Source organism: Perna viridis, chromosome 8 (genome assembly GCF_037379345.1).
Source record: "Perna viridis isolate PV_CMFRI_1.1 ecotype Kerala chromosome 8, ASM3737934v1, whole genome shotgun sequence".
Taxonomy (NCBI): domain Eukaryota; kingdom Metazoa; phylum Mollusca; class Bivalvia; order Mytilida; family Mytilidae; genus Perna; species Perna viridis.
Genome location: NC_142452.1, coordinates 17023645 through 17046321, shown reverse-complemented (window position 1 = coordinate 17046321; position 22677 = coordinate 17023645). Strand labels below are relative to the sequence as shown.

At 32.3% G+C, this 22677-nt stretch overlaps 2 protein-coding genes across 11 annotated transcripts in view; one reads left to right on the top strand and one right to left on the bottom strand.

Annotated features, from left to right (window-relative positions):
• The window catches only part of LOC148609560 (ras and EF-hand domain-containing protein-like), a 32583-nt gene extending 17574 nt beyond the window's left edge, over nucleotides 1-15009 (top strand). For 3 of the 7 annotated variants that reach the window (XM_088596451.1, XM_088596450.1, XM_088596454.1), the window contains 14 exons: nucleotides 5493-5597; nucleotides 6155-6348; nucleotides 7072-7140; nucleotides 7778-7868; nucleotides 8303-8376; nucleotides 9299-9462; nucleotides 9917-10044; nucleotides 10279-10518; nucleotides 10658-10787; nucleotides 11398-11479; nucleotides 11837-11951; nucleotides 12495-12614; nucleotides 12819-12895; nucleotides 13291-15009. In XM_088596451.1, the coding sequence (XP_088452577.1) occupies nucleotides 5493-5597; nucleotides 6155-6348; nucleotides 7072-7140; nucleotides 7778-7868; nucleotides 8303-8376; nucleotides 9299-9462; nucleotides 9917-10044; nucleotides 10279-10518; nucleotides 10658-10787; nucleotides 11398-11479; nucleotides 11837-11951; nucleotides 12495-12614; nucleotides 12819-12895; nucleotides 13291-13384 (1683 nt within the window). In that variant the 3' untranslated portion in view covers nucleotides 13385-15009. The remainder of the gene's footprint in view (nucleotides 1-5492; nucleotides 5598-6154; nucleotides 6349-7071; nucleotides 7141-7777; nucleotides 7869-8302; nucleotides 8377-9298; nucleotides 9463-9916; nucleotides 10045-10278; nucleotides 10519-10657; nucleotides 10788-11397; nucleotides 11480-11836; nucleotides 11952-12494; nucleotides 12615-12818; nucleotides 12896-13290) is intronic. The other 4 variants (XM_088596452.1, XM_088596456.1, XM_088596455.1 and 1 more) reach the window with 3 other exon arrangements.
• A 1008-nt stretch (nucleotides 15010-16017) lies between these two features.
• Nucleotides 16018-22677, bottom strand: part of LOC148609559 (DNA-binding protein RFX6-like) — a 40670-nt gene continuing 34010 nt past the window's right edge. For 2 of the 4 annotated variants that reach the window (XM_088540733.1, XM_088540734.1), the window contains exons 15-20: nucleotides 22225-22344; nucleotides 20942-21156; nucleotides 19924-20062; nucleotides 19204-19491; nucleotides 18470-18709; nucleotides 16018-18177 (exon numbers count right to left, since the gene is read on the bottom strand). In XM_088540733.1, coding sequence (XP_088396859.1) covers nucleotides 18041-18177; nucleotides 18470-18709; nucleotides 19204-19491; nucleotides 19924-20062; nucleotides 20942-21156; nucleotides 22225-22344 — 1139 coding nt within the window. In that variant the 3' untranslated portion in view covers nucleotides 16018-18040. The remainder of the gene's footprint in view (nucleotides 18178-18469; nucleotides 18710-19203; nucleotides 19492-19923; nucleotides 20063-20941; nucleotides 21157-22224; nucleotides 22345-22677) is intronic. The other 2 variants (XM_088540735.1, XM_088540736.1) reach the window with 1 other exon arrangement.

Below are 22677 nucleotides of genomic sequence, written 5' to 3'. Positions count from 1 at the left end.
ATTTTCGAGCTGGCAAAACACACGGCGGTCGTTACTAAAAATAGACCATAAGGGTCAAATTGTAGAATTATGCAAATAACTCAGAAACAGTTGGGTTTAGCTAAAATCTGGTTGGAGGAAAATGGTTTAGCATGATGGGATGAAGCTATGCCGATATTTTCAGAAAGATCCGTTGACGAAGGAATGAGTTATGGCTCCTGAAATGGATTTTTCCCGAATTTTACATTTCCAACTTTGAAAATCTTCTCCTCTAAAACTATTGAATAGATTGAAACAAAACTTTGCATGAATGTTATGTAGAACATGTTTAATAATCTGTGTGTGGTGATTTTTTATCTGGCAAAAACATGGCGGCTATTACTAAAAATAGATCATAGGGGTTAAATTGTAGAATTATGCAAATAACTCAAAAACAGTTGGGTTAAAATTTGATCAGCATGATAGAATGGACTTATGCTGAAATTTTCAGAAAGATCCATTGACGAATGAATGAGTTATGGGTCCTGAAATGGATTCCCCCCGATTTTTTTCATTTACAACTTTGAAAATCTTTTCCTTTGAAACTACTGGATGGATTGATACAAAATTTTGCATGAATGTTATGTAGAATATGTTTAGCAATTTGTGCGTGTAGACTTTTGTTCTAGTGAAAAACATGGACACTGTTTCTAAAAATAGACCATAGGGGTTAAATTGAAGAATATATGCAAATAACTCAAAAGCTAGCAGTTGGGTTTAGCTAAATCTGGCGGCGATTTAAATTGTTCAGCATGATGGGATTACCTACATGTACATGAATGCCGAAATTTTCAGAAAGAGCCATTGACAGATGAATGAGTTATGGGTCCTGAAATGGATTTTTAAAAAAAATCTCCACTTAGACAACTTATAGGATGGACTGTAATCAAACACTGCATGAATGTTTGTTAGGATATTCTTAACATTTTTTCATCTGTCGAAAACATGGCCACCATAATAAAAATTGACGGCTTGTTTATATAACTTGAAAACCAAAGGGTTTAGCCTAATTTTCTAAGGGGAAAATTGATCATCATGGTGAGACCGACCTGTGCTGAAATTGTCATAAAGATCTGTTGCTCAATGTTGGAGTTATTGCCCTTGAAGAAAAAAGATGACAATCAGAGATTTATTTTATAATATGAAAACCGGGTGAATAACTAAGACGCTATGTATTGATTAAATGATTCTTGTGACAATAGTACGGTAAGGTTAAGAGTCCAGCTTTAGAAAGCTATAAAGGCTATTTTTGACCAGGTGAGCGATTCAGGATCTCTAGAGCCTCTAGTTTTGGTTTGTGTTTGCTATTTTATTTGCAGATAATGACTAGTACTCTCTCCTTTGTTTTGTTTGCTTTACTTGCTTTACTGTTTCTTTTGGTTCTTTTAATTTCTTACGTCATTTTTAGAGAGAGAGAGAGACAGAGAGAGAGAGAGAATCATAGTTTGAATAAGAAATAAATTTATATTTGATAGTATTCTTTGATATAAGGACTCAGACTTCATGAAGATAAACTGCATTTGTTATGTTATTAATCTCTAACCATCAATTCTTGTTAACTAACACTATAACAGTAAAGTTTAAAAAAAAGATAACACTTTAAATGTATCCGTTACACCCTTAATTTCGTGCATTATAGAGGTAGGACATCGTTGCTTCTGGCAGATTATTTTGACTATCTCTGTGGATACAAACCACTAAAATCCCTAAAAATCTTTCGAACACAGTGTTAGCCAATCAGTTGCACGACATTAGTGACGCTGACCATCATCTGACTGTTCCTGTATTTGATTGACAGTGTTTCGATAAAGTCACACTGTTTTAATAACTTGTTCAAAAGAGGAACCAAGTAAACTTTTGTATCTTTTTCAAGATCTTTTGTAAGGACTGTTTGTTCTCTGGTTCTTACATAATAAATAAGTTCAATACAAAATGATAAAACATATCAATTTTAACAAGTCTAATTGTCGTTTATATTTCGATTCAATAGCTTCTTCTACAATTACATCGCAAGCTGACGACCAATGACTCATGGGAAAACTATGCATTATGGGGAAATTTTTCTTAGTTTGACCTTTTTACAGCTTAGAAGCAGATGTTGCATACCTTCAATTGACGGATTGAATATGTATTATATTGATCTTGTTACTGTGTTTTAATTGTGAAACAACAACACTGTTACATTTTGTCATTTTAGTCATAACAAAAGCTTTGAGTTACAGTTAGCACCATAGATCATAACGAAAAATCGAAACAGTTATATAACCCTACATAAAATCAAAAATGACAGTGAATATGTTAAATCCTGAACGAAAAACATCTTAGACAAACAAAATAAAACAAACAAAAAATCCAAATCCGATTGGATGTTGATTTAAAAAAAATCTTATTTTTCGGCTTTGGTTGAAAGAAGGCCATCACAAAAAGACCGTGAAAATATTTGGTCATATACTGAATACTGTAACGCATATTTTGTAAAAAAAAAGTAAGACAATACTGAAAATTGAAAACAAGTTTCGATAATGATAAATCTATTTCTAAAATCAGACTTGACTGCACCATCCTGGCAAAGTAGATGAGCCATCAAATACAAATACAATTCCTACTTCTTTGACGCAAATATTCACTGTTATTCAAAATCAAACAGATATAGACATAAATGTTAAAAAAAAGTGTTTGTTCGCAGTACCATTGTATCTCTTTGTATTCTTTAGATATTATTTTATAAAGAGTAATTTTTCCTCAAACGAATGATGTAACCGAGTAATGGTAATTGATATTGGTGCCCACGCATTTCATGGTCGTTTTACAGCTGTTTTGTAATTGCAAAATTATATTTTTGTCACCGTGTCATAGTTTTCCTTTCTTCTTTTGTCTACACCGGACGCGACATTTTATTAACAACTCGGTAGGCTTTTCTTGAACAGCAGAGCACGTTCACCCTAACGTTACACCTGGTCCATGCTCCCAGCTTTTAGTAAAGTCCGGGTTCTCATTTACTTTCGTTTCTTTGTACGTATTATTTTGGTTATTTCGTGTTCTTTGTTGTGTGTGTCAGTTTTTCCTCTCTAGTCTTTATCTTTGGAATATATTCTTTTGATTTTCGAGTATTCGATACCTTGATTTATCTTTTTGATAAGCTGAATTATTATTGCCACTTAATACAAAGTAACAAGTATTCAGAATAAAACTGATACATGTTTGTACTGGAACCTTAAGCAGTTACTTAATAGTCAAATCTGACTTTTGGTTTAGTAGTAGTGTTCACAATAAGATTTAAGTAACCCAAATATACATTACCGTATGATTTATACATGGATACATATATGGATTTAGAACTAATTGGCTAAATAATTTGTTAACCAATTTCGATTCTCAGTAAACAAACATATTTTATCAGTTCTATTTGTTCAACTTGGGAACTAGTTGGTGTCATATAACGTAACGTAAAATGAAAAAAAAAAACCGACAAGCACAGAATTACAGTCCATTATAACATGTAAAATGTCTACCATTTCCTGAGACAGTTAACAAAAACTACGAATCCCTCCCCATTTCCTGAGACAGTTAACAAAAACTACGAATCCCTCCCCATTTCCTGAGACAGTTAACAAAAACTACGAATCCCTCCCCATTTTACAAAACGCCTGAATATGTTAATTGCCTGTAACAAATTTAAAGAAATAACAGAATTCGATAGTTTTTTTTTTAGATATTTTCATACATTGTGTAATGTGTCTTCGTTTTTTTTTTTCAGACAATCTACAAAATAAAAAGGAAAAACGTCATTTAATGAAATACCGGAGTTTATAAATTGTCTGTAACAGATTTATAGAACTGCATGCATTTAGTAACTTGACTTCGATTTGTACATGCATTTGTTCAAAATGATTAGTAAAAAACCCTTATTTCAAAAAAATTTTGTTTTTTGTAAGATAGGTTTTACTTTATATATCCGTCAACATGTATTCAATTCTTGTCAAAATCGATGGTAAAGGAAAACTATTGACGACTTAACGACAAACGTGATGACTTTTAATTCAGAATTGTCAACTTTGCTTTCATCTGTGGCAACATCCCTTCGGCATCTGCGTATGGAGCGTTCATATCACAACTCATAGGTTATGCCAGAACTTGCCGAAACTACGCAGACTTTTTGTATCGCGCTAAAACTCTAACAAATAGGCTTCTTCTGGTAGGTGTTTCTAGAAAAGCAGAGGGCGCTTACCCTACCGGTGCACCTGGTCCATACTCCCAGTTTTTAGTGGAATCCGAATTGTTCATTTACTTTTGTTACTTTGTATGTATTATTTTGGTTATAGTATGTTCTTTGTTGTGTGTGTCTGTTTTCCATGCCCGGTATTTATCCCTGGATTACATTCTCTTGATTAACGCTAGAATCTTGGTTCCCTTTATTACTCTTTCAATTGATTTCTTTTTTCGAATGAGCTTTAATACAGAGATTTCTTTTGTCATATTCTGTAGTATGTCAGCCTATTACCCCTGATACACTCTCACATCATAGCCATCATGTTTACCATATATATACTACCAGCTCAATACCGTTATGATTGGTTATATACCTGTGGGTGTTGGACAATGGAACAATATGTTTCAGTGCTATAACGGTATCGTACTGCTCTATGACAAAGAACCATATGTTTGTTACATTTATCAAGACTTACAAGGACAAACGAGTAATCAAGGGAACCAAGGTTATAGCGGTAATCAAAAGAATGTAATCCAGGGACAAAGACCAGACATCGAAAACAGACATACACAACAAAGAACATAAAGTAACTAAAATCATACATACAAAGTAACAAAAGCAAATGAGCAACTCGGACTCTACTAAAAACTGGGAGCATGGATCAGGTGTACCGGTAGGGTAAGCGTCCTCTGCTTTTCTAGAAACACCTACGGAGTTGCTCATAAAAGAAGACAACCTTTATAGAAACGGGGTGTACAAGCTGCACAATGGCTTTATTGTAGTTACTGTTATAAACTGATAGTATTTCAATACAGTAACTTATTTCAAATGTGTCAAAAGCTTTCGTATTCAGTAGAGTTTTTACTTCATTCGCAATATAATATCAAGACCATACCTAAAAGCTATGCTTAAGATTTTGAGAATTAGTACTTATTTTTGTATATATAATTGTGGCGTGTGTATTCGTTTCATTCTTAAAATTTTCGAAGTCTAATTGAAGTTTTTTTAGCAAAAAAATAATTATGCATCGAATAATACTAACGTTGAAAGCAAAGCCACAACAAAACTTTTCCGTTTTCTATCAATTTTATTTTGAATCAATGATGTCTGTTATCTTTAAAATCAAATTTAAATTTTATGTGGGTCTGTTTACATGCATAGCATGTTGTATATATGTCACTCTGATCTCTTTCTTCCACTTTTGCTAACGTTCTGAATTGAAATTTTAAATGACATAACTAATGCAATAGTTCATTCATTACAGGAACAACAAAAGGTGCAACAGGAGAAAGCACAACTTAAGAAAGAACTGGAAACCGAATTGTTAGCGTGTCAGCAAAATTACAATGTCATGCAACAGGTGAAAAAGGCAATTAGTATTCTAATTATTTGCAACAGTTTGTAAATAATTGACCTTGTTCTAGTTTTCATTGATTTAAGCGGAAAGTTTGCATAGCAATATTGCATAATTCAACCTTGAAAACATACACATGTTAAAATATAGATTTCATTGCATATAAAACTGCTCTTTAAGTTACCACAACATTTAACATATTGTTATCAGTAGTTTATATCTGTGTTAATTTCATGAACGTTGCACCAGTATCACGATCACGTGATCTCACCAATTTGCGTTTCAAAGAAAATTGACGGAGGCAAACATTTGTTTTCTCATGTATTTTTAAATTCTAAAGTTAAAAATACTAGGAAGACAAACCCTTAGCGGTATATAACCTCGCCATGTTTAGACTTTTGCACCTAACATTTGACTAATTCTCTGTTTCTAAGTATGAAAAACAAACAATACATCTAATGAGATGCTAATAACAGATTGGAAAATCTGCAAAGGCCTTCATTTTATTTTTTTTGTGCAACATTCATGACTTCCAAACTGTTTCAAACTTTTGTCTTTTTCATGTCTTCTAGGAGGGATTGGGGAAGGAAAACAAAGAAATGGAAGAACAGTTGTTAAAATTACAAAAGACATTAAATGATATAGAAGTTCAGAATAGACAATTGAAAAGTGAGCTGACAGATTGTAAGACAAATATGGCTGTAGTCAGGACTGAATTATCAACGTATAAACAACAATATAACGAGAAAGTTAGGGAATTACACCAGTAAGTCATTTTTTAGAATGAAATCAGCATTGAGAAACTACAACTAAAATTACAGTCAAAACTAAAATAAAAGCAACAACAGCGACAAGAAAATAGGCGCAAAGATTAATAAAACATACAATTGTTGAGAAACGAAAACAAACAATAAAAACTATTTTAGCAACAAAAGGAACACCGATAAGGTTAATAACCTATGCTTTTCTTGTAATTCATTTTTGTTATTTACACACATGTGTCTGTATCTTGAACATGATACACCTGATGTCCAGCATTGATGGTGTTTATAATACGCATGTATTTGTGTATTAAAAATTTCTTTTCGATAAAAAATATTTCTACAGTTAAACAATAGATCGTTTTTACATAAAAAGAACAATTATCTTGACTCTCAAATACCAATTTTTTTAATGTATGAATTGTATATATGTTTGACTTCATTATACACATATTATCTGTCTGAACTTAATTCATAAAGTTTACAACAAAAGTTCGTATTTTTTAAACAGCTATTACTGTAAACCACATTTTTGCAAAGTAGGATATAAGTTTTATTTGGCACCAAATTTATTTCCTCGACTAACTCTCTTTCAAACATTTCCCCATGCAAAAAATCGTAAAAACATAATCGATTGTAAAAATAAATGGGTCTACAGTATTGTTGAATAATGGCAGTGCTATGTGTCCTATAAAAAAGGAAGGCAAATTGTCAATTATATTTTACAGAGAGAAGGCAACTGTAGCGGATATAATAAAAGAACAAGATAATTTAACACGGCAGTTACACATGTTACAGTAAGTTGAATCATCAATGTCTGAAGTTCAACGAACATACAAAAATTAATTTTAATGTAACAAATATTTATGAGAATTCGCAATATCAATGCTATTGACCGGTATATGGTACAAATGTAGTTCGTTCACAGGCAAAGTTAAAACATTAACAGTTCATCCATGTACTGTTGCAGTTTCTAGCATGAGCGTACTTTGTCAGACATATCATTGTTGACTGTTTGAAGCAAACTCGTAAACGTTTTTTTTATTGAAGCAACTTAAATTATATAAATTATATACATCTATAGCTTCTGTTATTGAACACATTGCATGTCAGTAAATATAACTTAGTACTGCCTGTTAGCATGGTGTTTTGTAATTCCACCGCCACAATTTACTGTTTTTGAACAGTGTTTGTTTGTAATTGGCATGTTGGCGTCTCTTTGAAACTGATTACTGATTTAGTTAGATTTACACATTTTTATTATTTGATAGAAACGAAAACAAAATCCTGAACATGTATGACCAATGACAGGTTTCACTATTACGCTCTGGTTTAAAATATCGTTTCCTCATTTAGTCCGATTACCTGTTCCTGTATTTGGTTGTTTATTATTGTTCCATTGTCGTAATCTTACATTGTTAATTTGAATTCAAGTGATGCCAACAAAAAGTTGCATGACCATAATGATGATCTTATAGAATCATTTGAGCAACGATCTTTACCAAAGAGACAGCTATCATCTACAGTAAGTGTTAAAGTAGCACCATGGTGAAACAATTATTTTGGTCTGGAGATATTCTGAAGTAAACCAATGATCACTCAAGGCATTGTATTTGTTTTGGACATTTGGGCCTGGTTGAATTGCCCAACAGATGCATTTAACACTAAATGTTCTGCTTTTACAATTGATTAGTTTTAATGCGAGCAACTTGTTTCGATAAACGTTTTTTTTTCTACACGGACTCTAACTTTTATTACCACTTTATGCCACTTATTCTATTATGGAAATGTAATACAAATGTAAGCAAATACCAAAACAATCAAAGACAGATTGCCCCTTTTGAAGTTACACCTATGAATGTGTTGTGTCTATATTCATATATAATTTTCTGAAACCTACTCTTACTTTTTTATGCTACAATATGTAAACTATACAAAGTATTGTTTTCTTCATTATAGTCTCTACCAAGCTCACTGATGGGAGACAGACGTGGATCAGTTATGAGTGACTACCTGGGAAGTGGACCACCATCGTAAGTTTATATAATGCATCGATATGAACCCATGACCTTGATACATCAGCTCGTCTTTTACTAAAGTGAGGGGCTTTTGTATCATAATTAGTGTTTTGTTTCAATAAAACAAAGCATGTTACGTCATCTTTCCTAGCTATTTTTACATGATGAATATATTCACAACTATTTCTTTTAGCCATAATTATCACCATAATTACATAAATCAAAACCAACCTTAGCTTTGGTATCTTGATCTATGACCGATTTAGTGCAAGCAAATATTTTCACATTCAAAATTGTAATCGGACGGTCACGATTTCCATTGTAAATGTATTTCAGAAGATATGGTTAGGAAAAAATTTTGTACTCTTTCAGATATTTGAAGAGATATTTTGAATATCATTTGAATAGGTAAAACATCCATGATGTATAGGCATTTGACTTAGTATTCATTAACGTTTTCATAAACATATCATAACGCCGTATTATTATCATAACTTATATCTTATAATATTACTGCTAATTTAGCATATATCATACACATATAGCTTTTGTCATGCTGTCATTTTTGTTTTTTTTTATTTTATATCTTGAATATTGCTATTAGGGAATAAAAAGGAAAAGAGCTACGCTAACTTTTACTATTATATTTATTTGTATTTTTCAATTCTTTGAGGATTCTCTACTTGCTATTTAGTATTTCGTCTTTGTACTATATTTCTTACATCACTTCCGAATTTTGAATATCTTTCCGTTTAACTGTTTTTTCCTTTATTGCAAATATACCGCGACATTGAATGCTGTGATTGCAGGATCAGAGAATACAGATTATCTTTCGTAGTTTTACGTCAATTTTCCTGTGTTTGTCTTTGTTTCATTCTTATGCTCTTTTAATTTGAGTGTTCCATTAAGAGTATTTACATTTGTATATATTTTGCAGTGTGAGATCATTGAATATCAGCCCTACGCCCTCGCTGGCCGAGGATTTACAGGGTAACAACGTTTCTGTAAATGCCATTCCATTACCCGAACAATCACCTCGTCTTATCAGGGCAAGACTACCACGTGACGAAACTTGTGAGGAAGATGACCCGGATGAAATTGGTAAGAACCAAATTAACATACAAGATGAATTTTTGATGTTTAACATTAAATTTTTATAAGTGGCAGTACATTGAAGTTTATCCCTACTGAATGGAATTTTATTCTTAATAAGCTTTCAGATAATACTCTATGTTTGTGCTAGCTGCAGTATGTTGTAAACTTTGCTGTAAACTTCAACTAAATGTTGTACTGACATGAATAAAACAACATACTTTATAGGTTTTGAGAATTTTTTGTGTTTGCTTTAAGTGGCTCTTCTGTTTTTACCAATGTTTTATTTTGACGATGTTTACTGTGTTTTAACATTGAGTAATACAATCTTTATGGTTAGAGAGTAATCAATGGAACCAAGGTTATAGCATAATATTTTAGAATGTATTTATTTTTAAACATATCAGTTTAAGTTGTACAATCTTTAAGAATGTTTAAATGTTGCTTTTTGACCTTGGTTAAGCAGACAGTGGGCACTCTACTCTACGAGATCTCAATGAAGATACCGATGCTGAAGGTCTCGATAGAAATGAAGACTTTAGAAAATCACACAAGAAGCATCGGAGGGAATCGTTTGTACCAAAAGTGGAGGTATGTCGGATTGTTGAAGCAAATCATAATATTTTAGAATGTATTTATTTTTTATGTTTCTCCAAAAAACGACTATTGATTGAATTTAACGTAAAACAAGATCAATTTTTCGATTAATTAGGTTTATTTGAGGATTATTTTTTCTTCATTTAAAAGAAGTACAATTATGAAACAACGTTTATGAAATATTTTATTGTGACTCTGGGTTATATTCAATGAATTCTCTATATACAGGAACATGATTCTCATGATGAGATTGAAACTGAGGCTGAACTAGATCAAATTCATAAACCACTTCGTCGATATGACCCTTCAAGATTAAGTACAGGAAGTGGAAGTAGTGGTAGATCAAGAACAAGGTCAAAAAATAGAAGTAGAGATAGCGATCGAGAACACAGAGACCATGGAGGAAGATCATCACCAGCTATTCACAGACATAGTTTGATGAGAAAAACTAGCAATGGATCACAGGAGGTAATTTTGAAGCATCTCTTGCAATATTTCTTTCTCCAGTATATTATACTATAAAATGTTGTCAGTTGTGTTTCAGAACTTTCGCTGCAACAAACTTCTAAATCTTTTTCGGTTTAATGTCTGTATTATAATATTTCAGAGAGGATCAGGCAGAGATCCAGATAGAATGTTCAAGATTGTGTTGGCTGGGGATGCTGCTGTTGGAAAATCATGCTTCATAATGCGACTGTGTAAAGGAAAATTTGTTAGCAACCTCAGCTCAACGTTAGGTAAGAATATAATCTCTCAAGCGTATTAGATACTTTGCTTTTGTTACTTTGTATGTATTATTTCAGTTACTTGATATTCTTTGCTGTGTATGTCTGTTTTCCATGTCTGGTCTTTGTCCCTGGATTACATTCTTTTGATTACCGCTAGAATCTTGGTTCCCATGATAACTCCTTCTCATAAAATAATAGCCACAAACCCTAAGAATTTACTTTTATTCAGTTGTGAATTAAACATATAGTTGATATCTACAAATGGATCAGTAGTGTATACCACTACAGGTTTTTTGTAGATTTGTAGATGTACTATATTTTTCAGCATTTCTTATTTAGGTGGCAATTCATGTGTCGTTTGAATTTTTTTTGAGTTAATAGTATTGAACTGTGGAAAGTTCGTTGTACATACAATATGATTAATACTGGCTTTATGACTGTTGTTATGATACAGAATAACAGAGAGTAAAGAATGCAGTAATCATAATCTTCGTGCCACAGTAACTAATGCAATCTTTCTGTTTTTAAAGCTTTAAATATTAACAATAATTATAATAAACGTCTTTTTTATGTTTATTGAAAAAAAAAACATTAACCTGATTTATGCACTACTTTTCAGGTGTCGATTTTCAGACAAAGATTCTTGATGTCGATGACAAAACTGTGGCATTACAGCTTTGGGACACTGCTGGTCAGGAAAGGTAACTACCTTGGTCATTACTAACTGGATTAAATCCAAATTTTAAATACCATCAGCCTGTAATTTTGTCAGATTTCTATAAAATCTTGTAATACGACATTGTTTTGTTTGATCTTGGGTTCTCAGTGTGCTTAAATCTAAATGCAACAATTCAGCATCATGTTACGTAAGTGTTCAGGCAATGATTAAGTTGATTGCAAGTTTGTTGTTGTCGGAAAAAATAGATATGTCAGGTCATTGAACAAATAGTGTTCCTACATTCATACATTTTGACCACTTGTTAATGACCTACATGTTAAAAAATGTACTGTACTGTATGACAAAAAATGAAGTGATTTCAAAATAAATTATCTTGTAGATTTAGAAGTATTGCCAAATCGTATTTCCGAAGAGCTGATGGTGTTTTCCTTTTGTATGACTGCACATACGAAAGATCATTCCTTAGCATCAGAGAATGGGTTGAGGCTATTGAGGTATTATTTTTTATAGATTTATCACTTATTTCAGCATTTTGATATTGAATAAACTGTAAGAGTAATCAAGGGAACCCAGGTTATAGCGGTAATAAAAAAAATGTAATCCAGGGAAAAAGACCAGACATGGAAAACAGACATACACAACAAAGAACATATGGTGCAGATGGATACACCATAACGATCCACGAGTTCATGATGGCGACCATGGAACTTCTGTAGTGACGACTTCAATCTTATAGCAACATATCCCAGTTCCAAGATATGATGCTGACTTAGCAGTGTCTGTAGTATCTGTAAATGTTTTTTTTAATTTTATGAATAAACAACCTAACATAAATCTTATTAGTATATCTAATAACATAATAACAAAGTGGCAACTTTTTCGCTGTACCTGTGTATGATGATGATTTGGGGCCATTTGTAGCCTTCCTTGTGGTATGAGGGTTTCCTCATCGTTCATTGAAGGCCAATGGGTGGCCTCAGGCTGACATTTTTCATCCAGGTGGGGTTGTTGTCATTGACATATTCGTTATATTGCAGGAAGGTGCTCAGAAAAAGATTCCAATCATGTTAATTGGAAATAAGACGGATTTGCGAACAGAATCGGAAAAGCAAGGACGAAAAGTTGTCACTCGCGACGATGGTCATAGACTTGCCAGGGTAAATATAATAAACTTTAAAGGAACAAAATATAGCAAAATCATATTTTTACCTTCAGAATTTTCATGTTTTTCATGCATAGCAGGATAGATCATCCACATTTTGTACATTTAAAGTTTGTTTTTGAAATTGTTAAACCAAGAAAAGAGAAAAGAGTTATAATTGAATGGACAACACTCTTTATTATTTTGTTTCTATTTATAGGATGTTAGTGCTTTATTTATTGAGACTAGTGCTAAAGACGGATCCAATATTACAGAGGCAGTTACAGAGCTTACACGGTAAGTCACCATCGGCCTTCAGTAGCAATATTTTGTTTTTTATCAATAAATTCACGGAAGGCAAGATAAGGTTAAGCATTTCAGTGGACCTCGCACATATAGAAAAAGAACATGTACCAAAAAACAACAAATAGCATTATGGAGGAAACATAATATGCATATAAAATGCATAAATGAAAAAACTTTAAACAAGACACTGACTTTATATCAAGTAGGTTAGTTGGTAAGTGGTTATTCTCCAAGGTGCAGGAAAATAATTTTCAAAACGTTACGAATCATCAATTACTGATATCTGTGTTTAAGAATTGCAAGTATCATATCAAACATTTTGAAATAGAAATGGTTTTAAATAATCACTTAACAGTCGCATCTAATATTTATGTTTCTTTTTCCAGACTTATGCGAGCAAATGAAGATTTAGAAGTTAAATCAGTTGGACTTCAGTTACATGAAAAGCCGGAGGAGAAGAAAGCCTGTTGTGGCAGATAATTAGATTTACAATGATCATTCATATGTTATCCTGCAACTTTTATCATTTGTTATATCATTCCTTACTGATACATACATATCTCAACAATTGCCATATCATTCGATAATGTATCCATATACCCAATGAAAATATATTTTCTATGAATACCTCCTTTCAGTTTAACCTGAAACTTGATTAGCATTATGAACACAGTGCTTGTATTCAACTCTATGTCTTCTATCTCAATCTCTATATTAGGCTCATGATACTTCGTATATACTATTTCAAATATCACCTTATATCATACTTCAACATAAATTAACGCAGTTGTCGGCTGTGCAATTTTATGTTTAAAATTGTGACTAACTCGGTTTGTCCTGACATATCGTTATTGGAAGAATGATTAAAACTTGTTTTAAGTCTAGTTGAACTAGTGTACAGGTTAGCCCTTTAGCTTTACATAATTTTATACATCGTGCATTTGTTATCGTAGCATTATTGTTGTTTTCAATGTGTAGTTGTTAAGTTCATTGTTAGCCGATTGTGCAATATGAATGTAACCTCAGCAAATATTATAATTGTTTTAAACTATGAATAATTTACAACAGTCTAAATGTTTGTTGATCCCATGCGCACGAAATTGTTAATTATTACTGTTTTCTTGTTGTTTACGTGATATTTTTTTTCTAATTCACATGATTATAATATGTCTTAATGCTATCCGGCATATCGCATGTCTTTCTTAAATTATATTACTGCGGGTATATACTTTCTGCCAAATATTGCAGATGGTCGACGTGCAATTCATAGCTTAGCTTTGTTCATCATCTGCTTTTTACTTTATCTTGTTATTAAAAGAGGAAAAATGAAACGAGATAGGGAATTAAGTTGGAATACTATATTCAATGTAATTTTTTTTAAATGCGTAAACTACGTGTAATTACATTCGTGTGGAGGTAATGACGACCGAAACTTTTGAATTTCCGGCGAAAAACCAGTGCAGTCTTAAAAGGGCGAAATATACTCGATACTAAACTGCTTGCTTAAATGTCTTTAATGTACACAACTTTTGACTATTATGCAAGTTTTGATGACGAAAATGCATTGTTTCGTGTTCATTATTGTTGGACTCTTTGTCTCATTTTGTTGTGTGTATATTTGTTATTTATGAGTTGTAAATATGTAAATTATATCTGAACATATCGGGTGACGAAACGTTTATTAACAGCTTTAAATATTTATTTTTGTAAATTTGTTTCTTTATCGATGGTTCAATTTCACACTTTTTGACTTTAACAAAGACGTAGACATACAAGCTTTGAGTTGCAAAGATATTCTCATGCTTCTGTACCGTTATTTTTAATCTTGCAAATAAAAATACATTTTCTTATGTTTTCGTTAACTCGTATGATTTCGTCAGTTTCGAGCTATACGAGGAAAACATCAGCCACTCCCAATTTGAATATGCCTCGACTCTTTTTGTGGAATCGTCCGAAAAAGCCGAGATATATTCTGATTGGAGATATAACAGGCCATGTTCCATTTCTTTTTGGTTTATTGCACCGCTAGTAATTTGTTACATTTAATTTGTAGATACTGAGCTTAACTTTTTATTGAAGGCTGAAATAAAATTCCCTTACAGATAGTAGTTTGTTTATTTATGCAGATTCTCATTGTAGCGAAGTATCTTTGTGATAATGAAGGTAATGAAATGTTCATATCGGTGCATAAGTGAATTATGTATCGTATGGTTCAAAACGAAGAAAATAAAACACGGAAATACATTCGAAGGTAATCACTGAATTAAAAACTACACACCTGGTTTTAAATCCGTTTTGACCAAACTTGAATAATAAGCAGTATAGTAAGATGTTCGTCGAAATCCACTCACAAAGCTCAAATAAAAAAAGAAGGGAGAAACGCTTTAGCATATTGTTTAGGTATTTTAACGGAAACCTTAAGAATATATCAAGTAAACGTTTGAAAAAAATACGATTAGGATTAAAGGAGCAATGCAATATATAAGAAAAACAGACTATTTCTGTTTCCACAACAAAGGTTGGAACTGGTACCTCCAGAGGTTTTAGAAAGCTTTTGCCTCCTTTTCATGAGCATCCCAACCGTATTAAAAAGTACATGTAATAGTTCCATATTCTAACTAAATACGTTTCCTTTTTTTGTACGCACCTCATCATGAACGGCTATTAGGATATCTCTACAGTGTATCATTATTTCTCTACCTTAAAAAATCGGACAGAAAATGAGTAATACCTTTGATGATCCTTTGAAGTACCAGCACATTATGTTAAAGGCTTCCAGTTTTTATGGAAATGGGCTTGCTATAATATTTGTGTTATTTTTTTTATTTTCTTCTGCTTTTATATGTTTTAGATTTTTGTTTTCGTTTTTTTTGTCCCGTCAGTTTTTATTTTATTATCGTATGCAACAATTACTTGTCTTAAAAGTGCATTTTGTTTTCAAACTCTGCCCATGTAAATTTATACAAATATATGGAAAGTGTCTTACTATGATCAGTTTTCAGCGAGTTGGTATAGATAATGACGAAAGACAATGTATCGATAAAAGGCAAGGCTAAATTAATTTTCAAGAAATACACTATCAACTAACTTCTGTCAAAGACTAATCAAGGAAATATCTGTCAAAAATTTATTCCATATCATAGAATATTAAAAAATGAATTATATGTAAGTATTGTTCGTGATGATTGTCATTAATCATAAACAAAGTTAACCAAATACAAAAAACACAACAAAACACAACAAACAAATTCAACATACATATACTCTAAGCAGATTGCAAAACGTTAAAAGGCGAAGAGGAGGAAAAGTATGATGCCATCGATAGAAATTAATACTGTGAAAGAATCATTGGTTTGGGGGTACCAATTGTCATGGTTTTCGAAAGTTTAGTTCCCAACACAAAGGCAATTACTGTCATTTGCATGATGGAGTTGTTTAACCCACAATTTACGCGAAGAATCTAGAACTAACATTTCTTGCCTAACCATGAGAATTGGTGGCCATCAATTAAAGTACTTCCACAGTTTTTGGCTTTGATTCAATTTCATGGCAATTACATTTCAATATATAATACGGTTCAGTGGCGGATCCAGAGGGGGGTCCAAGGAGGGAGGTGGCACCCCATTTTAATTTAATTAATTTAATTTAATTTAATAAGGTGTTAAATTGACAAAAAAGGCAAATAATGCCCTAGCACCCATTTTTCAGATGAACCCCCGTTGTATGTAGAAAAAGGTTATGAAGTTAAGATACCAATTGAGCGATCTTAAAACATGCTATTGTAACTTATACTTTAGTTTAAGGTTCACTAACATTTTCCCATCTTAACTATTCACTGTGCTCCAAAGATGAGCTTTCTTGAAAAAGCTTCTTCCATTAGGGATTTTTTGTGTTTTTTGTTTGCAAAAAAAATTGTGAAAAAGCTGCACAGTGAGATTGTTTTTAAATTTGCAAGTACATTTTTATTATTTAAAAAATAAATGAATGAACATTTCTGTGAATTGTTTTCAATCTAAACCCATACAAAACTACCTACTACATGTGTATTACCCTTTGAATCAACCCTGTAAATCTTTCCTTCTTTTTATCAACAGAACATTAAATAAGCTCACAATATGCATAAAGACAATTCAAACTAACAACAAATAACAATGAAATTGCAATAATTGCTTTTGATAAAATATGGCAAGTAAATTCACGTCATTTTGTGCAATACCATTAAAGTGTCACTACACTACAATAATTAAGCTATCTAAACTATATAATGGTAAAATTCTAACTCCAAACTCAGATCATTTTCCAGCTCAAACAGCTGATATCAATGCTAGAAAAATGTCAGATCAAATAATGGTGCATATAATAACAAATACATTAGTTAAATTGCCGAGTATAGTTTCAAATAAATCAGGTCCTACACCTTAAATGAGAAAAAAAACAGTATGGTTTTGTGAGATTTTCATGGATCATGCTAGTTGCTCAAAGTGAAGCGCAGAAAGAAACATTCAATACAAATGCATGACTAAAGGGGGTAGACATCAGATAATATTTGTGGTATTCACAACTCTTTTAACAATTACAGAAAAAGGAAAAAAACTTCTGCAAACACTTGTTTTCACATAGTAAACATTAAAAGTTGATTTTGAATTATAAAGGTGAAAATAAAGAGTTTGCATTTTAATCCAAAAATACAAACCGATAAAATTAAAGACGTACTGATATTCTTTGGTCACATCAGATCATATTGCTTTCGAATATTCAATAACAAAATTTCTAAATACTAAAACACTAAATCTACTGAGATTGCAATATATGTTTTGCACAAATTGTCATTGCATATGAATCAGATATTTACAAGTTACTATTCGGTTGTCCGTTTATTCTTGGCAAACAAATATCCCATATCACAGCATCATATCTTTTGTATATGTAGCACTATAATTGCACTATACTGTATCAGATGTCATTACAACATCAATTGCTTTCATTTTCTTGAAATCGAACGTTTGTCATCTTCACATGTAGTGTTTAAATAGATGCCATGCTACACACAAGTTTCGCATAATTTGTAATATATTGTATGAACATTCAGACAGCATCTGTTTACTTTCTTTTCGGTCATATATCATTTAATGCTTGTCATGTCATGAAAACAGTATTTATTGAAGGTAATGGCCCTGGGTCCGTGAAATGTGGTGCCATTTCATGGTCTGTTGCCAGCATACCGGATACAGCCATTCCAATAATGTCATCTCCGAGATTCTCTGATTGGTGAACTGAAATAAAAAAAATGATAATAATTGCGACATATAGAAAGGAATATCGACTGTGAGTTTGACAACACCCCCACACTTAATATCAACATTACACAAAACTTGTAAGAGTTGTTAATCATTCATTTAGATATATAGACAATACAACAACACCACGATCACGACGAAAATAATGCAACATAAAATAATAAAATTATTAAGTATTTAACAATATACAAAATTGGCAAGAATTGGGTTGAAAAAAAAAAAACGCAACATTATCATAAAACGTAATTTTCAACGGATTATAACCTACCATTGTGTAATTGTTGTGGGCTATAACAACTTGATAGTATGGATTGTAACCTACCATTGTGTAATTGTCGTGGGCTATGACAACTTGCAGGACTTCCATAACTACTGTCATTTTGTCTCCGTGGTTTATCCAGTATATTTAATGGATCAATGTCATTTGGGAAATGGTTTCGAGACTGAATGACAGATACATGTTCGACAAGTGGTTTGGCTGGTTGTTGATAGGATGAATTGAAGAATTCTGAAAAGGAAAAGATAATTAAGTCATTGGTAAAATTTGGTTTAATAAACTATTTTCTCTCAAATTCCAATGCAGGCAAAGAGTAATCAAGGGAAACAAGGTTATAGCGGTAATCAAAAGAATGTAATCCAGAGACAACGACCCGACATGGAAAACAGACATACATAACAAAGAACATACAGTAACTAAAATCATACATACAAAGTAACAAAAGCAAATGAGCAACTCGGACTCCACTAAAAACTGGGAGCATGGACCAGGTGCACCGGTAGGGTAAGCGTCCTCTGCTTTTCTAGAAACACCCGCAAAAACATGATATCAGTAAAGAATGAATTGTACCAGGATTTGCTTGTTGAATTTCTTTGTCTCAATAGCTCAATATTGAACTAAAAAGTAGTCAGTAGCATTTTTCATATGATACATTATATGTAATTTCAAATAATGATCTAATCAATATGTTCCCTAAAATATCTCCGATTTTTACTAAATCGTACCTCCAACTGAATATGGACCATTGTAGGATGGGTTACTCTGCACTACGTTGAAAGCACTCCCAGACTGACTCTGAACAGTTGACGACGGGAAAACCTGGTTCTGTGGGGTTTGATAAGAAGGTCGTAAGTAACCGTCATTTAAAGTCGATTCAGAAAATGGATTGAAAATGTCCAAGTCATTTTTGATTGAATACGGCGACGGGTTGACCGGATGGGTGAAAGCACTATTGGAATATGGTGATGTGTATCCATTCAGGTTGTAGTTTGATGATGGGTAGTCATGTGGACCTGACAAAAAAAAAAACAAATGACAGTTTCGTACATCAATAAAATTTTTGAAAGATATTTGATACAGAAAATTTTTTTTTTCATAACTTAGTTTTGTTTTGTTTAAATAGTCTGGGGTTATGTCCCTTTCAATGCATGTAACAGTATACTTTATATTGTAGAATGAAAAAAAAGAATTTAAGAATCCCATTGAAAAAATATACCTTTAAGATATCGCAGGAGAAATAATGAGTTCAAGTTACAAAATATATACTTCTCTGTCAATTATCGTAAGTATGATGAAGAATTCAAGTTTTTTTTATATTAAATAAAAATAAATAAATAAATATGGACGCTAGTTAAAATAATATATGAATATGCATGAAACCGATTTAAAAAGTAGGATTTCGAAATATTACCAACACTTTGAGATGTAGAGAGAAAATTACTCACCTAGGTATGGATATGATGGGGCTACAAGAGATGGCTGGGACACATACGAGATTGGTTGGTTAATGACACTGGATCTCATCGGATTCATGACAATAGGAGAAATAGGAGGCGTCAACAGATTACTACCGCCTTGGATTGTCTGCAAAATATTAATCGGTTTAAAGAAAGGAGATGGGTGATAAAGGGTCTTACTGGCCTAAAAAATTAACTGAAACTTAATCATAAAAAGTGTTAAATGATTTTGAGTGACATTTGGGACTTAAATCCATCATATTTAAGAAAACATAGACTTCTGATAATTCTAGCATAGAAAGAACAGAACAATTGCTCGAAGTTTACAAACATTTTTATATTCTATAAAATTTGGTACTTTTTGATACCTTTCTGGTCATATTTTTGGCAATGGTGTCCACACCCAAGAAACAACTTAGTATTAAGTGAAACTATGTTGTTTATTGGGTGTGGACATAGTTATCTGGATGAAAAAATATGTCCCTCCCCCCCAAAAAAAAAAAAACAAAAAAAACTAAATTTACAACCCTTGGCTGTTTTTGCTTAATAATACCATTGTGACGTAATTACAATGAATTAATGCCAAAAACTATTATTTTTCCTTAAATTTTATATATTTTACTATAAATGTTATAAACAACCTTTACGTTATTTCAAGAAAGTTGATATTTGTAGGCAATATTCGTAGCTCAATGTCCCTACACCTTTCTGTATATACTTTAAAGGTGGGAAATGAAGAAAGTTTTTCAATGAAACAAAAGAATGGTGGACAACGGACTTTGTAAAATTAAAATCAAATTATATCGAGTCATATTGAATGTATGGAATGGGGAACGGATGTAATTCGTGTAACGGTTTATATATCAAATTAGTCCACAATTCTTATTCGATTTCTCAATTATTCTGCTAAGAATTTTTTTTTTTATTTGACCAGATCATGGTCCACTTCCATTTGCACGGTATGTTTATGAAGTGAGCTATGCATGTCCACGAATCTAAACCCTACCTGTGTCATAGCCGAGATATTGTTGAGATGGTTCGACATAAATGGTGGTTTATCACAATCCCCATGGAGACCAAATGGATTAATGCCATTCATATGACCTTCAAGACAGTTCTCTTGTTTCATTGGTCTGTTGTTCCGGCCACCATTGCCATTTTGACGATTGGCAAGAAAGCATGTGCTTGGCTGTGTGGAGATTGGTCGGGCGCCAGTTTCGTCTGAGAAAAAAAAACTCCATTCTTTTTAAACAGTTAATTTACTTAAAGATATTATTTTATTGTATATTAATTGTATGTAGTTCCTTTCTACCTTTTAAACATGGCTTTTTTCACTTATTCATTATTCTTATTCGCGTTTAATTAAGCCACTTCACAACATATATCATATTTATTAATACCTAAAAATGATCATGGTAATAATGCATTAGCATTTAGAAAACTCTTTAACTTAAAGGGTTTAATATAAGAAGCATTTCACAATATATATTTATTACCATGAACTGTGTTATAAAAAAAGCACTGCTGTATAAATAATTTCATACCGAATTATTTGCATCGTCAAAATAAAAATGTGTAAATTAACAAATTAAAGTTGTCTCATCACCTTTCAATAAATTATCAATATTTATATTTCAACCAGAGGCAACATCCCTTCAGCACCTGCGTATGGACTTTGCATATCACAATTCATACGTTATGCCAGAGCTTGCCGTAACTAAGCAGACCCTTTGTATCGCGTTAGACTTCTTACAATTTGGCTTCTGGAACAGGGTTATGTTGCTACAACATCACTACAGAAGTTTTATGGTCGTCATCATGAACTCGTGGGTCGTTACGGTGTATCCATCTGCACCATGAAAACTGATTTGTTCAACGTGTAATAGTTTTCCTTTCCTCTTTCGTCTACCCCGAACTCAGTGAGTGTTTCTAGAAAAGCTGAGGACGCTTGCCCTACCCGTGCACCTGGTCTATGCTTCCAGTTTTTAGTGGAGTGCCAGTTCCTAATTTACTTTTGTTACTTAATAGTATGTGTTATTTTGTTTTTTTTATGTTCTTTCTTGTGTTTGTCCGTTTTCCATCAATGGTCTTTGCCCTTGGATTACATTCTTTTCATTTCTGCTAGAATATTGGTTCCTCCACTGTCGCTTACCATGGATTCTAACATTTGAGATAATTTCAATGTTCCCATTGTATATAACAAGCAGTCATAACAATAGTTTACAAATGAACAATCAATCTATACACTTTCAAAACTTCAAATAAAGCATAAAATCGTACTTAACATACCCGTCTTCATATGTTTCTCAAGCAATGTTTGAAGCTCTGCATCTTTCTCTACATGTATTTGCGTTTCTACTGCAAGTAGTACGTATTCATCCAACAACATTCGGATTAAATGGAAGGAACCTGCAATTACCATACCAATACAGTGTAATATGTATGCTAAAACTGAGATAATTTATAATCCACCTATAGAATTTTCTGTTGAAAGTAGTCAGATAAAATAATAAGCAGTTGACGGGTTTACTCCTACTGTTTAATCAAAGTCTGACCACAAATATAAGGAATTCGTTAAGTTAGATAACATTGTTAAGTACCAATTGAAACAGTGAGTTCTCATTACATAGAACTTTAAAATAAAACAGTCTGTAAAAATAAAAAGGAGTTGTTTGTTCAATGTGTTTGTTTTGCACTTAAACCATTGACAGCGTGCATGTGTGAGTTTTTTGTGTGGCTTGG